This window comes from Triticum urartu, chromosome 4A, assembly GCF_056163025.1.
Source record: "Triticum urartu cultivar PI428250 chromosome 4A, HENAU_Tu73, whole genome shotgun sequence".
NCBI lineage: Eukaryota > Viridiplantae > Streptophyta > Magnoliopsida > Poales > Poaceae > Triticum > Triticum urartu.
Window position 1 is genome coordinate 178,437,621 of NC_141876.1, and position 19,775 is coordinate 178,457,395.

General features: G+C 44.6%; 1 protein-coding gene across 6 annotated transcripts; it reads left to right on the forward strand.

The window, feature by feature from the left end:
• The first annotated feature begins 13,519 nt into the window (after positions 1–13,519).
• MHX (magnesium/proton exchanger) lies at positions 13,520–19,362 on the forward strand. Of its 6 annotated transcripts, none has more exons than XM_048714730.2 (10): positions 13,528–13,751; positions 13,915–14,014; positions 14,575–14,981; positions 15,062–15,237; positions 15,323–15,441; positions 15,562–15,710; positions 17,656–17,780; positions 18,312–18,528; positions 18,621–18,750; positions 18,860–19,362. In XM_048714730.2, the coding sequence occupies exons 3-10, from the start codon at positions 14,621–14,623 to the stop codon at positions 19,155–19,157; spliced, it is 1,575 nt and encodes a 524-aa protein (XP_048570687.1). In that variant the 5' UTR covers positions 13,528–13,751; positions 13,915–14,014; positions 14,575–14,620; the 3' UTR covers positions 19,158–19,362. The 6 variants fall into 6 exon arrangements, with proteins under 6 accessions (XP_048570688.1, XP_048570687.1, XP_048570684.1 ...); XM_048714727.2 differs by having other exon boundaries at positions 13,934–14,014; XM_048714728.2 differs by having other exon boundaries at positions 13,529–13,751; positions 14,578–14,981.
• Positions 19,363–19,775: the final 413 nt, after the last annotated feature.

The window sequence follows — 19,775 nt, forward strand, 5'->3', positions numbered from 1 at the left end:
ATCGATCAACTACGACCCAAATTGAGTCATAGCCTGAACGAGTCCTTGGTAATCCCGTGATAAAATCCATGCCTAGCTTATCCCATTTCCATCCGGGTATCGGCAATGGTTGCAACAATCCTGCTGGCTTCTGATGCTCTGCCTTTACTCTCTGACATACGTCACAAACTGCTACATACTCTGCAATATCCTTATTCATTCCGGTCCACCAGAAAATATCCTTCAAATCCAAATACATCTTGGTATTTCCTGGGTGAATCGAATACGGTGAATCATGTGCCTCTTGCAGAATCAACTTTCTGATCTCCGGGTCATTGGGCACGTAAACACGGTCTTCAAACCATAGGGTGCCGTGCTCATCCTCACGAAATCCTTTAGCTTTTCCCTTGCTCAGTTTCTCCTTTATAGCGGCAATCTCTTTGTCTATTTTCTGAGCTTCTATGATTCTATCCATCAAAGTTGACTGAATTTCCAATGTTGCTACATAGCCTCTCGGAACTATCTCCAAACATAGCTCACGAAGATTTTCTGCTAACTCCTTGGGTATTTCTCCCGTCATTAACATATTGACATGGCTCTTGCGGCTTAATGCATCAGCTACTACATTAGCTTTTCCGGGATGGTAATGTAATTTCATATCATAATCCTTGATGAGCTCCAACCATCTCCTTTGTCTGAGGTTCAACTCCTTCTGCGTGAAAATGTACTTCAGACTCTTATGATCCGTGTACACCTCACAATGATTTTCAATGAGGAAATGTCTCCATGTCTTCAATGCATGCACTACGGCTGCTAACTCCAAATCATGCGTAGCATAATTCAATTCGTGAGGCTTCAGTTGTCGTGAAGCATACGAAACAACTCTCCCTTCCTGCATAAGCACTGCTCCAAGTCCTCGACATGAAGCGTCACAATACACCTCATAGTCCTTGGTTTGATCTGGCAAAATCAACACTGGTGAGGTAACCAAACGTTTCTTCAATTCCTGGAAACTTGCCTCACACTCATCAGTCCATTTGAACTTAGTATCCTTCTTCAACAACTCCGTCATAGGCTTCGCGATCTTTGAGAAATTCTCAATAAACCTCCGGTAGTATCCTGCGAGTCCAAGAAAACTCCGGATCTCTCCAACGGTAGTTGGGGCTTCCCACTTGGTCACGGTTTCAACTTTAGCGGGATCTACTGCTATACCTTCTCCAGATATAACATGTTCGAGGAATCCTACTTCCTTCAACCAAAATTCACATTTGTTGAACTTGGCATATAATTGATGTTCTCTAAGCTTTCCAAGTACCAAACGCAAATGCTCCTTATGCTCCTCTTCATTCTTCGAATATACCAGGATATCAGCAATGAACACTACGATGAACTTATCCAAAAACTCCATAAACACTTTGTTCATCATGTTCATAAAATAGGCAGGCGCATTAGTCAGTCCAAATGACATAACGGTATACTCATACAGCCCATACCTGGTGGTAAAAGCTGTCTTCGGAATATCCTGTTCTCGAATCTTCAACTGATGGTATCCTGATCGCAAATCGATCTTGGAAAACACTTTAGCTCCTTGCAATCGATCAAACAGATCATTGATCATTGGTAGCGGGTACTTGTTCTTGATTGTTACTTCATTCAATCCTCGATAGTCAACAACCATCCTTAACGATCCATCCTTCTTCTCTACTAGAAGTACTGGTGATCCCCAAGGCGAAGAACTTGGGCGAATGTAACCTTTATCCAGTAACTCCTTAATCTGCTTCTTAATTTCCACCAAATCTTTTGCTGGCATCCTATATGGTCTCTTCGATATTGGCCCAGTGCCTGGCAAAAGCTCAATCAAAAACTCAATGTCTCTATCCGGTGGCATGCCTGGCAACTCTTCGGGAAATACATCAGGAAAATACTTCACCACTGGTACTTCCTCCTGCACAACTCCTGATAAGGAATTTACTAGTGTCCTCTTTGGTACATGCCGGGATACATACTTGATCCTTCTCCCTTCTGGTGTGGTAAGCAAAATTGACTTACTAGCACACTCAATATTCCCTTCATACTTTGATAACCAATCCATGCCTAATATCACATCCAATCCTTGAGATTCCAATACTATTAGGTCAGAGGGAAAAACATAGTTACCAATCCTTAATGGTAACCGATCACACCATAGGCTAGCCACATACTCTGCTCCTGGCGAGGTTACTAACATGGGTGACCTAAGGGCTTGGATTGGTAGGTTATACTTATCCACAAATCCCCTTGATATGTATGAATGCGATGCACCAGTATCAAAAAGAACGAGTGCAGTAAATGACTTAACCAAAAACTTACCTATTACTGCATCGGGCTGAGCTTCAACCTCCTCCACGCTAACGTGGTTCACCTGTCCCCTGTTGAAAGGGTTCGGCTTCTTCCCAGAACTTCCATTGCCATTTTGGCCTTCAGGACATTCATTTGCATAATGTCCTGGCTTCGAACACTTATAGCAAGTGACGTGGCTCAAGTCCTTCTTGGCTGGGGTGGATGGGGTGTTGCGGTTCTGTCCGTTGCTTCCTCCATTCCCATTACCATTCTTGGTGCCATTGTGATTGTGCGAGCTACCTACTCCATGGGTATGCTAAAAATGTCCTCCTGGTCTAGGGGTAAAACGAGGCTTCTGCTGAGCTCCTGAATTATACTTTCCTTGTCCATACTTCCTCTTGCGGTTCTCAATTTGTTGCTGCTTCCCTTCAATCATAAGCGCATGATCTACCAACTCCTGGTAGTTGTTGAAGGTGGCTACCATCAACTGCATACTCAACTCATCATTCAATCCTTCCAGGAATTTCTCCTGCTTAGCTGCACCTGTAGCAACGTCATCTGGGGCATATCGTGCTAGCTTACTAAACTCCTCCACATACTGGCCAACTGTCCGTCCTCCTTGGCGCAAGTTACGAAACTCACGCTTCTTCATGGCCATTGCTCCTGCTGAAACATGGGCAGTACGAAAAGCCTGCTGAAACTGGTCCCATGTGACAGTGTCGACTGGGAAGGTGGCTGTGAAATTCTCCCACCAGGATGCTGCGGGTCCTTCTAACTGATGTGCGGCAAACTTAACCTTCTCCACATCTGTGCATCCTGCTGTGGTCAACTCCCTAGCTATCTTGCGGAGCCAATCATCTGCTACTATCGGCTCGGTGCTACTGGAAAACACCGGCGGATTCAGCCTAAGAAAACGGGCTAAGTGGTCAACAGGTGGTGGTGGTGGTGGTGGGGTGTTGTTGTTGTTCCCTTGATTCTGATTCTGAACTAGCAACTGCATCAAGGTGTTCTGCTGCTGGATCAACTGGGTGAGCTCCGGCGGAAAGGCAAATCCGGGGTCACGTCTCGGAGGCATCTGAGGGTTTTAGAAAAGACGAGATATAAGAATAGAGGGGGTCTAAAGGGAAAACACTACCCATATGCACATGAGGCAAAAACAAACAATTCACTTCAATCAATCAAACAAGGACATACAATCGATCTAGCTATCGCAAAAGTGCTCGGACTACTATATTTACATGGTGGACTACTACTACTGATGAGGTGGTCTACTAGAAATATTCTACGGTTGTAGACTCCATGATATCTGCTCCTGCTTCATCCACATAGTCATCATCGCTATTATCTTGTTCCGATTCGGTGCCGTCAATGATGATGTAGTCTTCCGGGCTAATCTCCTTGGGTTCTTCGTCTTCATCTACTAGTGTCGGGCCTCCCATAATTATTCCTAGCTTCATAGTTAGGTCGGCATTCTTATCCACCAATACTTCAATTTCTTCTTCATAATCTTCACGTGTAACCTTGAGTTCTTCCTCCAGTTCCTTGATTCTAGTTTTAGCCTTCTTCAGATCTATCATGTCAGCGCACATCTGATTCTCCTGTCGTCGAATGTGCTGGTTTAACTCTTGAATAAAAGTTGCAATTGATCTATCTTTCCTGGTGCTGATCATCTCCCAGTGTTCATCTCGGCGCCCACAAATCTGGTAGATAGTATCCTTAAGATCCTTGCGGTAAAATTCTCCAATGCGTCCCATGGCGATGTGAGCTGCCATGCTCTTTCCTAGACTCCAAGTTGGTGCATCAAAAGAAAACTCTATGGGCTCGGTGACTGGCATGAACGTCCTTCCTGGAACTTGAACTTGAATCATCCAGCGCTCTTCTTCAGGTAAGGTGGCGTTGTAGGTTCCCGTGAAGCTTGGTACTCCTATGTTCAGGTATCTAGTGACTTCCTTCAAGTGGCGTACAAAGGATGTATCTTCATCTGGTTGTGTGAACTTGTTCCTTGCATCCGCCATCCTAAAGAGTAGAAAAGATGAGAAGTCGGAAGAGAGGAGAGTGAGTAGTGATCTAGGTCTTTAGCTTAGTGGTCGTGTCCTACAGTCAGCGTGTGCTCTGATACCATCTCTGTAGCGACCAGACCTCAAACAGTCTGATCTCTGTGCTCCGGTGTCATCCCTGGATCAGTAATGCTGACACCACACAGTACTCGGAGGATTTATAGCAGAGTAGCAATCACACACTTATTACATCGAGTGTCTCAAAAGAGAACTTATTACAATAAATATGGCTTAAGGCCATCTAATAACGATAACAGCGGAAGGCTTGGAAGATAAGTGAGTCCATCAACTCCAACGGCATCACTGAGTATAGAACCACGACCTAAAAACTCCTTAATCGTCGTCTGAAAAGTCTGCAACATTAACGTTGCAGCCCGAAAACGGGTCAGCACATGGAATATGCTGGCAAGGTAACACATAGAAAGTAATGGAATGCAACAGCTATACTATATGCATATTTGGCTGGTGGAAAGCTCTATGGTTACAGTTTTTGCGTAAAGCCAATTTTTCCCTGCTTCAAAGGAATAAAATTTAATTACTATCATGGTGGTTGTTAAACATTGAGAATGGTTGACAGCATTCTCAATCCCAATTAAATAACATCATTAAAACCCAACAAAATTAATTTTAGAGTAACATGTTGAGATTCACATGATAATTCAGGTACTAGATACTCAAGATGTCCATAACCGGGGACACGGCTAACCATGATTAGTTTGTTACACTCTGCAGAGGTTTGCGCACTTTTCCCCACAAGACTCGATCGCCTCCGTTTGGTTTCTCGCACTACAGGGTGTTTGAGAAACGGATGACCGAGACATAGTCTTTTAGAAGCGCTAGCACCTTACGATCGGGTAGACCGTACCACCTACATCCCCTACATCTGCTAGTCTACCACTGTAAGAGTTCGCACAACTTAGTCAACTATGCCAGAGCCCATAATGGCTTGTGGCTGCACACGGAAGTTTCTAGCATGAATAATCTCATGATCCCTTTGAGCCTGGGTGGCGGTCCAAAAGAAAAACAGGCAAGTCCTGGAAACCCCAGGTGCCTCAATCCACCCAGATGTGTATTAGATTGCCACCTTAGATAAACCATTAATTAACAATCTCACATCTGTCATGGATATCACTCACCCAATCCACGTCTACTAGCATAGCATGGCATAATAAGCAAACGTAGAAGTAACTCCCAAAGGTTTGATAATAAACAGGTAATAGGTACTACCTCATCTACTTCCCATCCCACAATTTAATTAGATCCTAATCATGCAACGTGTGAGGATTGATCTAATGCAATAAAACTGGGTTGTAGAAAAGGTATGATCAAAGTGTTACTTGCCTTGCTGATGATCCGCGAAACCTAGAGATTCGAAGTAACAGGCGGCGCACTCCGGGTATTCTATCGCAGACAAACAACAAGCATACAATAAGTACTCATCTAATGCACAGGTAAAACTCAAATAGAAGATCTAACCAGAAAGTTCAACTTAAGAACCCTGGTTTGCAAAAGAATCAAATTGAACGAAGCAAAAGAAATCAAACGGCGAAAGAAAACAACTTCGTTCTAGTAATCTGGATCTAGGGCAAATTTTACAGTAGCAAAAACATGTTTAAGTCGATTATTCGGAAAGAGGGTTTCGAGACGAAACTCCAGGCGCTTGAATCGCCTGATTCCGACAAACGAGCGAAAAGTTATACCAAAACGAAAATCGGATCAGAAATCGCGATCAGAAAATAACCGCGGAAAAATCCGATGAAAAAGAAAAACGTCGAACAAATTTTTTTTAAATAGCATGGAAAACGAGGCGGCGCCGAACCTCGGGCGGCGCGCAACTCCGGCGGCGGCGGCGGCTGGGGCTGGGGCGCGCTAGGGTTAGGGCGGCGGTGGGCTGGCTCGGCTCGGGCCTCGGGCGCGCCTTATAAAGGCCCCGGCCAGGCGGAGTCCTGGCCGAGTACGGCCCAAAGTCGGTTCCGCGTTTTTTTTAATAATTCCGCTCGGAAGAAAAATAAAAAGAAATACTAAACGGACTCCAAAAATCACGAAATAAATTTTTCCGGGTTTCTAAAATCAAGCCCGATAAAGTGAACATTTATCTGGGCCCAAACTACAACTTTGAAAAACACGCATTTTTCCTAAATTCAAATAAAAATACCGAAAAACTCCGAAATAAATCTTATTTGATTTTTTTATTAAATCCTCAATATTTCTATATTTTGGGAAAGTCATTTTATTCCCTCTCTCATATTTTTTGTAATAGAAATAATTGATGATAAAATAAATAAAATCAAATGATCCTGTTTACATAATTTTGAGAAAACTCAAATATGTAAATAATGAAATCCCCAACTCTCTCCGTGGGTCCTTGAGTTGCTTAGGATTTTCTAGGATCAAAACCCAAAAGCAAAATAAAATATGATATGCATGATGATCTAATGTATAACATTCGAAATTGAAAATTTGGGATGTTACAATATCCTTATTCCACTAAGGATAATTTTGACCAATGTCCAGTGATCTACTCCTAGATCACTATTGTACTCCTTTGCCAAACTCAGGGCAGGGTATACAATAGGTCTGGTACACAGCATGGCTTACTTTATAGAACCTATGGCTGAGGCATAGGGAATGACCTTCATTCTCTCTCTATCTTCTGCCGTGGTCGGGTTTTGAGTCTTACTCAACTTCACAGCTTGTAACATAGGCAAGAACTCCTTTTGACTATTCCATTTTGAACTACTTCAAAATCTTGTCAAGGTATGTACTCATTGAAAAAACTTATTTTGTTAGTATCTTTAGGATTGACAAAACCTTCTGGTTGCATCATATACAACTCTTCTTTAATAAATCCATTAAGGAATGCAGTTTTGTTTATCCATTTGCCAGATTTCATAAAATGCGGCAATTGCTAACATGATTCGGACAAACTTAAGCATAGATACGAGTGAGAAACTCTCATCGTAGTCCACACCTTGAACTTGTCGAAAACCTTTTTGCGACAATTCTAGCTTTGTAGATAGTAACACTACTATTAGCGTCTGTCTTCCTCTTGAAGATCCATTTAATCTCAATGGCTCGCCAATCAATGGGCAAGTCAATTAAAGTCCATACTTTGTTCTCATACATGGATCTCATCTCAGATTTCATGGCCTCAAGCCATTTCGCGGAATCTGGGCTCATCATCGCTTCCTCATAGTTCGTAGGCTCGTCATGGTCAAGTAACATGACCTCCAGAACAGGATTACCGTACCACTCTCGTGCGGATCTCACTCTGGTTTACCTACGAGGTTTGGTAGGAACTTGATCTGAAGTTACATGATCATCATCATTAGCTTCCTCACTAATTGGTGTAGTAGTCACAGGAACATATTTCTGTGATGAACTACTTTCCAACCAGGGAGCAGGTACAGTTACCTCATCAAGTTCTACTTTCCTCCCACTCACTTCTTTCGAGAGAAACTCCTTCTCTAGAAAGGATCCATTCTCAGCAACGAATATCTTGCCTTCGGATCTGTGATAGAAGGTGTACCCAACATTTTCTTTTGGGTATCCTATGAAGACGCACTTCTCCGATTTGGGTTTGAGCTTATCAAGTTGAAACTTTTTCACATAAGCATTGCAACCTCAAACTTTAAGAAACGACAGCTTAGGTTTCTTGCCAAACCATAGTTCATACGGTGTCGTCTCAACGGATTTAGATGGTGCCCTCTTTAATGTGAATGCAGTGGTCTCTAATGTATAACCCCAAAACGATAGTGGTAGATCGGTAAGAGACATCATAGATCGCACCATATCTAATAAAGTACGGTTATGACGGTCGGACACACCATTACACTGTGGTGTTCCAGGTGGCGTGAGTAGTGAAACTATTTCACATTGTTTTAACTGAAGGCCAAACTCTTAACTCAAATATTTTACCTCTGCGATCATATCGTAGAAACTTTTATTTTCTTGTTACAATGATTCTCCACTTCACTCTGAAATTCTTTGAACTTTTCAAATGTTTCAGACTTGTGTTTCATTAAGTAGATATACCCATATCTGCTCAAATCATCTGTGAAGGTCAGAAAATAACGATACTTGCCGTGAGCCTTAACACTCATCGGACCGCATACATTAGTATGTATTATTTCCAATAAGTCAGTTGCTCGCTCCATTGTTCCGGAGAACGGAGTCTTAGTCATCTTGCCCATGAGGCATGGTTCGCAAGCATCAAGTGATTCATAATCAAGTGATTCCAAAAGTCCATCGGCATGGAGTTTCTTCATGCGCTTTACACCAATATGACCTAAACGGCAGTGCCACAAATAAGTTGCACTATCATTATTAACTTTGCATCTTTTGGTTTCAATATTATGAATATGTGTATCACTACGATCGAGATCCAACGGACCATTTTCATTGGGTGTGTAACCATATAAGGTTTTATTCATGTAAACAGAACAACAATTTATTCTCTTACTTAAATGAATAACCGTATTGCAATAAACATGATCAAATCATATTCATGCTCAACGCAAACACCAAATAACACTTATTTAGGTTCAACACTAATCCCGAAAGTATAGGAAGTGTGCGATGATGATCATATCAATCTTGGAACCACTTCCAACACACATCGTCACTTCACCCTTAACTAGTCTCTGTTCATTCTGCAACTCCCGTTTCGAGTTACTACTCTTAGCAACTGAACCAGTATAAAATACCGAGGGGTTGCTACGAACACTAGTAAAATACACATCAATAATCTGTATATCAAATATACATTTGTTCACTTTGCCATCCTTCTTATCCGCCAAATACTTGGGATAGTTCCGTTTCCAATGACCAGTCCCTTTGTAGTAGAAGCACTTAGTCTCAGGCTTAGGACCAGACTTGGGCTTCTTCACTTGAGCAGCAACTTGCTTGCCGTTCTTCTTGAAGTTCCCCTTCTTCCCTTTGCCCTTTTCTTGAAACTAGTGGTCTTGTCTACCATCAACACTTGATATTTTTCTTGATTTCTACCTTCGTTGATTTCAGCATTACGAAGAGCTTGGGAATCTTTTTCGTCATCCCTTGCATACTATAGTTCATCACGAAGTTCTAGTAACTTGGTGATGGTGACTAGAGAACTCTGTCAATCACTATCTTATCTGTAAGATTAACTCCCACTTGATTCAAGCGATTGTAGTACCCAGACAATCTGAGCATATGCTCACTGCTTGAACTATTCTCCTCCATATTTTAGCTATAGAACTTGTTGGAGACTTCATATCTCTCAACTCGGGTATTTTCTTGAAATATTTAACTTCAACTCCTAGAACATCTCATATGGTCCATGACGTTCAAATCGTCTTTGAAGTCCCGATTCTAAGCCGTTAAGCATGGTGCACTAAACTATCAAGTAGTCATCATATTGAGCTAGCCAAACATTCATAACGTCTGCATCTGCTCCTGCAATAGGTCTGTCACCTAGCGGTGCATCAAGGACATAATTCTTCTGTGCAGCAATGAGGTTAATCCTCAGATCACGGATCCAATCCGCATCATTGCTACTAACATTTTTCAACATAATTTTTCTCTAGGAACACAATAAATTGGAAGCAACATCGCGAGCTATTGATCTACAACATAGATATGCTAATACTATCAGGACTAAGTTCATGATAAATTAAAGTTCAAGTAATCATATTACTTAAGAACTCCCACTTAGACAGACATCCCTCTAATCTTCTAAGTGATCACGTGATCCATATCAACTAAACAATGTCCGATCATCACGTGAGATGGAGTAGTTTCAATGGTGAACATCACTATGTTGATCATATCTACTATATGATTCACGCTCGACCTTTCGGTCTCCAGTGTTCTGAGGCCATATCTGCATATGCTAGGCTCGTCAAGTTTAACCCGAGTATTCTGCGTGTGCAAACTGGCTTGCACCCGTTGTAGATGGATGTAGAGCTTATCACACCCGATCATCACGTGGTGTCTGGGCACGGCGAACTTTGGCAACGGTGCATACTCAGGGAGAACACTTTTATCTTTAAATTTAGTGAGAGATCATCTTATAATGCTACCGTCAATTAAAGCAAGATAAGATGCATAAAATATAAACATCACATGCAATCATAATATGTGACATGATATGGCCATCATCATCTTGTGCCTTTGATCTCCATCTCCAAAACATCGTCATGATTTCCATCATCACCAGCATGACACCATGATCTCCATCATCTTGATCTATATCAATGTGTTGTCATATGGTTGTCTCGCCAACAATTGCTCTTGCAACCATTGCTATCGCATAGCGATAAAGTAAAGTAATTATTTGGCGCTTGCATCTTATGCAATAGAGAGATAACCATGAGGCTTTTGCCAGTTGCCGATAACTTCAACAAAACATGATCACCTTATACAACAACTTATATCTCATCACGTCTTGACCATATCACATCACAACATGCCCTGCAAAAACAAGTTAGACATCCTCTACTTTGTTGTTGCAAGTTTTACGTGGCTGCTATGGGCTGAACAAGAACCGTTCTTACCTACGCATCAAAACCACAACGATAGTTTGTCAAGTTGGTGTTGTTTTAACCTTCGCAAGGACCAGGCGTAGCCACACTCGGTTCAACTAAAGTTGGAGAAACTGACACCCGCTAGTCACCTGTGTGCATAGCACGGCGGTAAAACCAGTCTCGCGTAAGCGTACGCGTAATGTCGGTCCGGGCCGCTTCATCCAACAATACCGCCGAACCAAAGTATGACATGCTGGTAAGCAGTATGACTTATATCGCCCACAACTCACTTGTGTTCTACTCGTGCATATTACATAACGCATAAAACCAGGCTCGGATGCCACTGTTGGGAAACATAGTAATTCAAAAATTTCCTACGCACACGCAAGATCATGGTGATGCATAGCAATGAGAGAGGAGAGTGCTGTCTACGTACCCTCGTAGACCGAAAGCGGAAGCGTTAGCACAACGCGGTTGATGTAGTCGTACGTCTTCACGGCCCGACCGATCAAGCACCGAAACTACGTCACCTCCGAGTTCTAGCACACGTTCAGCTCGATGACGATCCCCAGACTCCGATCCAGCAGAATGTCGGGGAAGAGTTCCGTCAGCACGACGGCGTGGTGACGATCTTGATGTTCTACCGTCGCAGGGCTTCGCCTAAGCACCGCTACAATATTATCGAGGATTATGGTGGAAGGGGGCACCGCACATAGCTAAGAGATCAATGATCAATTGTTGTGTCTTTGGGGTGCCCCCCTGCACCCGTATATAAAGGAGCAAGGGAGGAGGAGGCCGGCCCTAGGAGGGGGCGCACCAAGTATGGAGTCCTACTAGGACTCCCTAGTCCTAGTAGGATTCCACCTCCCATATGGAATAGGAAAAGAGGAAGGGAAAAGGAGAAGGAAGGAAGGGGGTACCCCCCTTCCCTAGTCCAATTTGGACCAGACCAAGGGGAGGGGTGCGGCCACCCTTGAGGCCCTTTTCCTTCTTTCCCGTATGGCCCAATAAGGCCCAATACGTATTCCCGTAACTCTCCGGTACTCCAAAAAATACTCGAATCACTCAGAACCTTTCTGATGTCCGAATATAGTCGTCCAATATATCGATCTTTACGTCTCGACCATTTCGAGACTCCTCGTCATGTCCCCGATCTCATCCGATACTCCGAACTCCTTCGGTACATCAAAACTCATAAACTCATAATATAACTGTCGTCGAAACCTTAAGCGTGCGGATCCTACGGGTTCGAGAACAATGTAGACATGATCGAGACACGTCTCCGGTCAATAACCAATAGCGGAACCTGGATGCTCATATTGGCTCCCACATATTATACGAAGATTGTTATCGGTCAGACCGCATAACAACATACGTTGTTCCCTTTGTCATCGGTATGTTACTTGCCTGAGATTCGATCGTCGGTATCTCAATACCTAGTTCAATCTCGTTACCGGCAAGTCTCTTTACTCGTTCCGTAATACATCATCCTGCAACTAACTCATTAGTTGCAATGCTTGCAAGGCTTAAGTGATGTGCATTACCGAGAGGGCCCAGAGATACCTCTCCGACAATCGGAGTGACAAATCCTAATCTCGAAATACGCCAACCCAACAAGTACCTTCGGAGACACCTGTAGAGCACCTTTATAATCACCCAGTTACGTTGTGACGTTTGGTGGCACACAAAGTGTTCCTCCGGTAAACGGGAGTTGCATAATCTCATAGTCATAGGAACATGTATAAGTCATGAAGAAAGCAATAGCAACAAACTAAACGATCAAGTGCTATGCTAACGGAATGAGTCAAGTCAATCACATCATTCTCCTAATGATGTGATCCCGTTAATCAAATGACAACTCATGTCTATGGTTAGGAAACATAACCATCTTTGATCAACGAGCTAGTGAAGTAGAGGCATGCTAGTGACACTCTGTTTGTTTATATATTCACACATGTATTATATTTCCGGTTAATACAATTCTAGCATGAATAATAAACATTTATCATGATATAAGGAAATAAATAATAACTTTATTATTGCCTCTAGGGCATATTTCCTTCAAGTGGTACCTCCCGCGCCGCCGCACCGCAGACCCCTGCCCTGCTTGTCGGCGAGCCACCACCTAGTTCCTCCGCCGCCGAACAAAGAGCACGCCACTGCGCTGTGGGGCCCCGCGCACATCCCCGCGCCACTGCTCGACTGGGCGTCTCGCGCCAGCCGCGGAGCACGAGCGGAGGGAAAGAAGAGGCCACGTCGCCGCCACCGCCGATCGAGCTTCGTCCGACGGCGTCCCTGGGCGGCGGCGAGGGGGAAGGGCAGAGGAGGGAGGGTCAGAGGCGCGGCGTTTAGGGTTCCCCGGTCGCTCGCGAGAGCGACACGGCATGGGAGAACAAAAAGAAACTAACTTAGCCCATATATGAGTTGGATATAAGGTTGCGCGGGCGTATCGGGACCATGCGCCATGTAGGTGCAGCCTATCCCGGACTTTATTTTTTATAATTTTTTTAGTCTTCATTCCACCAATCACAACATGTGTTCAAATAATTTTTTGTCTCTTCATTTCACCAATCACACCCATCTATCCAAACAATTTTTAATTAAAAAGACATGACTTTGTGGGCAACGACACATCATGGTTGTACTATATGCTCTTCTTGCAAGGCTCCCAAGGAGGACCTAGCGTAGCTAGGCCTTTTTTTTGCTTTGCTCACCACCAACCAAAAGATCAACTTAAAAGAAAACCAAAAGAAAAGATTTGGGGAACAAATCCCCAGATTCGGAAACAGAGGAAGACGAATCAATCGGAGAGGAGTGGCATGCACACACGTCACCGCCTCGGGGAGCCCACATCGCCGCTGCTTCTCCAGCTACATCTTCTTCCTCACCCCCGGTAACCCACGCACGCCCGTCCTTCTCCCCCTCTCCTCGGAGCACCTTCGCTTTCCCATTATCGGGGAACATTCTTCTCTCTCTCTCTCTCTCTCTCTCTCTCTCTCTCTCTCTTCCAAGAAGTCGGGGAGGATCTCATCTCCCCCCTTTGACCTATGAATTAGTTAGTTTCGTCTTGCCCAGATCCTGGTGGAGCGGCAAGCCTGCAGCAATCCGTGGGCAAACATGAGTGGGTTGAAAAAGAAGTTATTTTCTCTTTAGCAAGTGAGTGGCTCAAGACTGTTGATTTTTTCTAGTACTGTATTGGGATTTAGTCCTGTTAATTAATTCGCATAGTTTGCACTAGTGATTTTTTTTTTGAGTTGAAGCACTAGTGATATTCTGGTTGGGACTTGAGAGCAAACACCTTTATTGCACAAGTATATTCTGACTGCGCCATGGGTCCTGAACTCCTGATACTGCCAAAGGAAGCTCCTTTCTGTTCTTGTTGCTATCTTTTCCCTAAACAACCTGTAAATACTATCTGGAAGAACAACTGAGTTTCCATGTGGTTAGGAAGTGCTAATTTTGCTTCAGAAGGTCCAAGAACTGTTTGGTAGCTTGCCAGATCACTCGTGTGTGCATAGGCTTTCCATCAAAAGACTCTTGATGTTGTTAAGTTTGTTGTCGACCCACTTAGCTACGTCCTTAAGTTCGTTATGTATGTGGGCGTCGGTTATAAATACAATACCATGTTCGTCATTGCTTATCTTCTGCTTCCTGAGCTGAGCATTATATTGCTTCATGTTAGTAGTAGTACCTGATGAAATATGCATTGGTTGTAGCAGGAACCAGAACTAAATCATATAGTTGTCTTATGGCACGCGTCTGATGGCCAACACTACAATGGGAAGTACCACTCGATCATGCGATGCGTACCTGCTGTTCAATGGCGAAACACTGCTTCCAAATGGTGTTCGTGCTTTCCTTTGTACTGTTGCCCTAGCGTACTGTTTTATTGGTTTATCCGCGATCACTGCCCGGTTCTTCAAGTCGATGGAGAGCATCACAAACCACTCTCGGGAGGTAGTTACAATTGATACAGAAACAAATACGCCTATCGTGAAGCATGAGAAGGTTTGGAACTACACTATAGCGGACATTGCTCTGCTTGCTTTTGGTACCAGCTTTCCCCAGATCTCCCTCGCAACAATCGATGCAATCCGTAATCTCGGTCAACTGACAGCAGGAGGTATAGTTAACTGATTGACGTAAATATTTTTACACAAATCTTATTTAATTGTATCTAATTTGGTAGTACTTCTGTTGCAGGTTTAGGTCCAGGTACACTTGTGGGTTCTGCTGCGTTCGATCTGTTCCCGATCCATGCTGTCTGTGTGGTTATGCCAAGGGCAGGCTCTATGAAAAAGATTTCCGATTTAGGTGTTTGGTTAGTTGAGCTGTTTTGGTCATTCTGGGCATACATCTGGCTGTATATTATTTTAGAGGTAAAGTCATATTCTCTTGTAGTGCTATCTAACTGTAATTACTGAGTACAGTTGGTAATAATGAACACTTTGCACTTATGTGTAGGTGTGGACACCTAATGTGATCACCCTCTGGGAGGCCCTGCTAACAGTTTTGCAGTATGGATTACTTCTGGTTCATGCGTATGCGCAGGATAAGCGGTGGCCATATGTGTCAATCCCTTTGTATGGTTCTAGTCCTCAAGATATTTCTCTTACCTAAATTGCATGTCACCAATTGGTCATTGAGAAATTAATTATGCATTTATTTTTTCTGATGTTTGCAATTTGATGTGTTGCAATCAGGGTCAGAGGTGAGAGACCTGAAGATTGGGTTCCAGCAGAAGATACTTCACTTCACCATGACAAAAATTGTGATGAAAATAGTGACATACTACCCAGCGAGAATGATGATGTTGTGGATATATTCTCCTTTCATTCTTACAGCAATGCAGGTAAACAGTTTCTGAACGTTGGGTACTGTTTCCTCTAATGAACCTATATTCTTTGTATGTAACCAGAAGAGCCAGAGTTTATACACATTCACATGTGTAGTCCAATAAATGATTAAGTGCCTATCACTAGTTAACTTATCCAGTCTCCATCAGATTTCCTATTTCTGTTTGAAACTACATGGGAGTTAATTTGTGAATTACAACTCTAGCACTCATGTGACATTTTGCAATTACACTAATTTGTCTGTACTACAAAATACATTTGTTCTTCACGGGGATGTTTGATGGTACTTGTAGTTTATGCAGATTAACTATCCATTAATATACCGAAAAAGGCTACTGCCCCGCTGTATATATAAAGCAAAGGTCAACATCACCTGGTACAAATGCACGCCGCCACCACACACACCCAAGGCAGGATACATAGGCGCTGAGCACAGCAACACCACCCCTAGCACTACCACCACGAAGAGATGAAGCCGCATACGACGAACCGTGGACTCCAAGGCAGCGCCTTCAGGAAGGATATGGCACCGGAGCGCCGCCATCGCCCGATCCGAGGATCAGAGTTTCCCCTGGAGCCGCACGACGGGCAGTGAGAGCCGCGACGACGCCTTCAAGAAGGGAACGAGCTTTGCGTCGCCGGTCCGTCCAAAGATACAGGTTTTCACCCCGGCCAACACTTATGAACGCAACACCCCGGCTACCACGCCACCCACACGGCCATGGCCATCGGGCAGCACCAAGCCACGGGATCTGCCCAAGAGCACCGCGCTGCCACCGCCCTGGCATCCAAGACCTTCACACCACCTCACTCGAGACCCGCCGCTACCACAACCAAAGAGACTGGCGGAAAGGTCCCTCCTTTCGCACCCCTGGGCGACCCCCAGCGTCGAGACCCAATAGGCCGACCAGCACTGGCATCCATTGACCCGTCCTGCAGCCCCGAGCGCAAGACGAGCTCGGTCCTGCAGCACCGTGAGGGGGACGATGTCAGTCCTGCTGCACCGTGCGCGAGACGAGCTCGGTCCTGCTGCACCGGGCGCGAGACAAGCAATGGACCGCAGCTGGGAGAGGGCCAGCCCTTCGATGGAAGTAGCGCCCGGGCGACGAGGAGATGGGGCGAAGGTCGAAACGGTCCGATCACAGACGAGCCAACGCCGGAGAAGTCGGCCGCCGCTGCAGGCAGATCCGCCGAGTCACCGTGAAGCCGCCACGACACCGGGAGGCCACCATGCGCCGGACCTCCCCACGCCGCCCACGGCCGAAGCAACGGCCACACCCAACCGCTACCCTACCCGCGTCGCCCGGCGAGCTCCAAGCGCCGGAGCCGCCGGGCACGCACCACCAGATCGGCCCCGCGCCATCACCGGGCCGGCGGATCGGAACCAGCCCCCAGCAGCCGGCCGCACCACCCGGACCTGTGCGCACCACCAATACCATCCGGGAGGACGGATCCATGCCGCCCTCGCCCGCGCCTCGACGGAAGAAGCCCGACGGATCTGGCCGAAGCCCAGCCGCCGCCACCGCCACCGCCAGCCACCGCGCCGCCTGATGCCCAGCTACGCCCGCCACCGCAGCAGCGCGCCGCCACGCTGCGTCGCCAGCGCCGCGTCCCAGCTGGAAGGAGCAGCCCCGCGCCGGCCCCCTCCTGCGAGGAATCAAAAATGCCCTGCCGCCGCCGCCGCCTGGCGGGCTTTGCCCGGCCGAGCCCTGTGGCGGCGGCGGGGGAGGGGGAAGGAGAGCTGGGGGACCCTGGTGGCGGCGGGCTAGGGTTTCCTCCCGGCCGCCGCGCAGGGGCGACATGGGATGGAGGGGAGGGAGATACTTGCCTCTCTGGCTTCTTTTCTTGAATCCATCCATTAATATTTCTCCGCTGTTCATGGCTAAAAATGTTTTGTTAAACAACTCAAAAGTAATTCTTTGTATGGTTGGACACCCGCAGGGTATCATCATGTTCCGGAAAAGGATATAGAAGAGTCGTCCAAAACAATGCTTGTAGTAAAGAACACACAAGAGGATACTTACTGGCTTTCCGTTTGGCGGCAACAATTTGTGGATGCTGTAATGGTAATTTAATTTACAGTTATTTTGTATCCCATAGTTTCAAGTTTGTTGATGCTGCTCCTTGTTTACATTTACCTTGTATCTCGTGTCAAAATACTTATTTTGGTTATTATATTAATGTAGCTGAACTTGTCCTATTTATTTGTCTGTCCAATGAGCGCATGACAAGCATGTGAAGCATGTTCTAGACTTTTGGCTGCCTACAATTGATAAGTTTACTGCTAGGTACCTATCCAGTGGAACTATACATACATAAAGTGCTTGGCAAAACTTACACTGTTCAGAGAACTTTATCAATTACTTATCATGCTGAAATTGATTGCGCGTACACCTCCTGCATCCTCTGCTATTTCCGGTGTACCAATATGGGTTATCTTTATTTTAATAGTTTCCAATATGTGTGCTTTGACACACCTAGAACGTACTTATTGTTTCAGTCATCAGAGTATACACTGAAAGCTGACTTAAAACAGAAGAAGTACGTTTTCTGTCTCAGAACTTCTAGAATATTAAGTGATTTGTTAATATATGCAGCTGGAGAGTCCCGAGCTAAAGAAAATGGATTCTGTCTGCCTGAGATTTATCTTAATATGTTGGAACTCAATCATCGCACCTTGGAAATTGTTGTTTGCTCTTGTGCCCCCGTATCAAATCGCACATGGATGGATTGCTTTTATTTTCTCTCTGATCTTCATAAGTGGTATTGCCTATGGGGTCACCAAGATTACAGACCAGATAAGCTGTGTCACAGGTTGTAACCTGCTCTTGCATATGTCTGATTTTCATCTGCTCACCTAGATGTAACTGCCTGTATGCTGATGGAAAATCTACCTTTCTGTGTAGGACTAAACCCATATGTTATAGCATTCACAGCGCTGGCTGCTGGAACCTCATGGCCGGATCTAGTCGCTAGCAAGATTGCTGCCGAGCGTCAAGTTACTGCAGACTCTGCAATTGCCAACATCACTTGCAGGTTCGTTTGTACACACATCCTCTTGAACCAGTTCGAGGCATGAAGTTTTTTATTGTTGTTAATTCCTCAGGCTGGAGCGGAGTGGGACTGATTAGTTTCTTTGCTGCAGCAATTCAGTGAACATATACGTTGGCATTGGTGTTCCGTGGTCGATCAACACAGTGTACAATTTCTTTGCCTACCAGGAACCACTGTACATAGACAATGCTGCTGGTCTCAGCTTCTCACTTATGGTCTTCTTCGCAACATCTTTTGGTTGTATCACAGTTTTGGTTCTCCGCCGCATAGTATTTGGTGCTGAGCTTGGGGGCCCTAGGCTGTGGGCTTGGGCAACATCGGCTTATTTCATGGTCCTTTGGGTTGTTTTTGTTCTACTTTCTTCTTTAAGAGTTTCTGGGGTAATATAGACTTTTATAGGAGCAAAATATGGTTCTGCCTGGTAAAAAATGGTTAAAATATTAATTCCCATTTCATATGCTCTGGGTATTTATTCAAGACACATAGCCAACCAAAGTTAGTCGTTTGATTAGGTATTGTAGATACATACTCTATTATTCATTCAAGCCGAACATCTCATGTGCTCTATTCATATGATGGGTGCATGTTTTTCAATAGTAAAAGGAGTACAGTACTCCTTGTAAATGTTATCTCTTTTGATTCTAGACCCGATGACATCTTGAAACAATATTAAATGCAATTAATCTTACAAATATAATTAATTGAACAATAATCTTCGTCATGGATTGCTCTCTCTCTCTCTCTAATTAATTGAACAATAATATTCATCATGGATTGCTCTCTCTCTCTCTCTAATTAATTGAACAATAATATTCATCATGGATTGCGCTCTCTCTCTCTCTCTCTAAACCTATCTGCATATCAAACATATAAATCCCGCTGTGCTACCCGCTCACCTGGGGCATCTGCAGCGCGCGCATGATCTGCCTCGCTGGCTGGATTTTACAGTGCTGTCAAAAATCTCGCCGTTAGTTTCTCTGTACATTACTCTTTCATGCTACAACAGA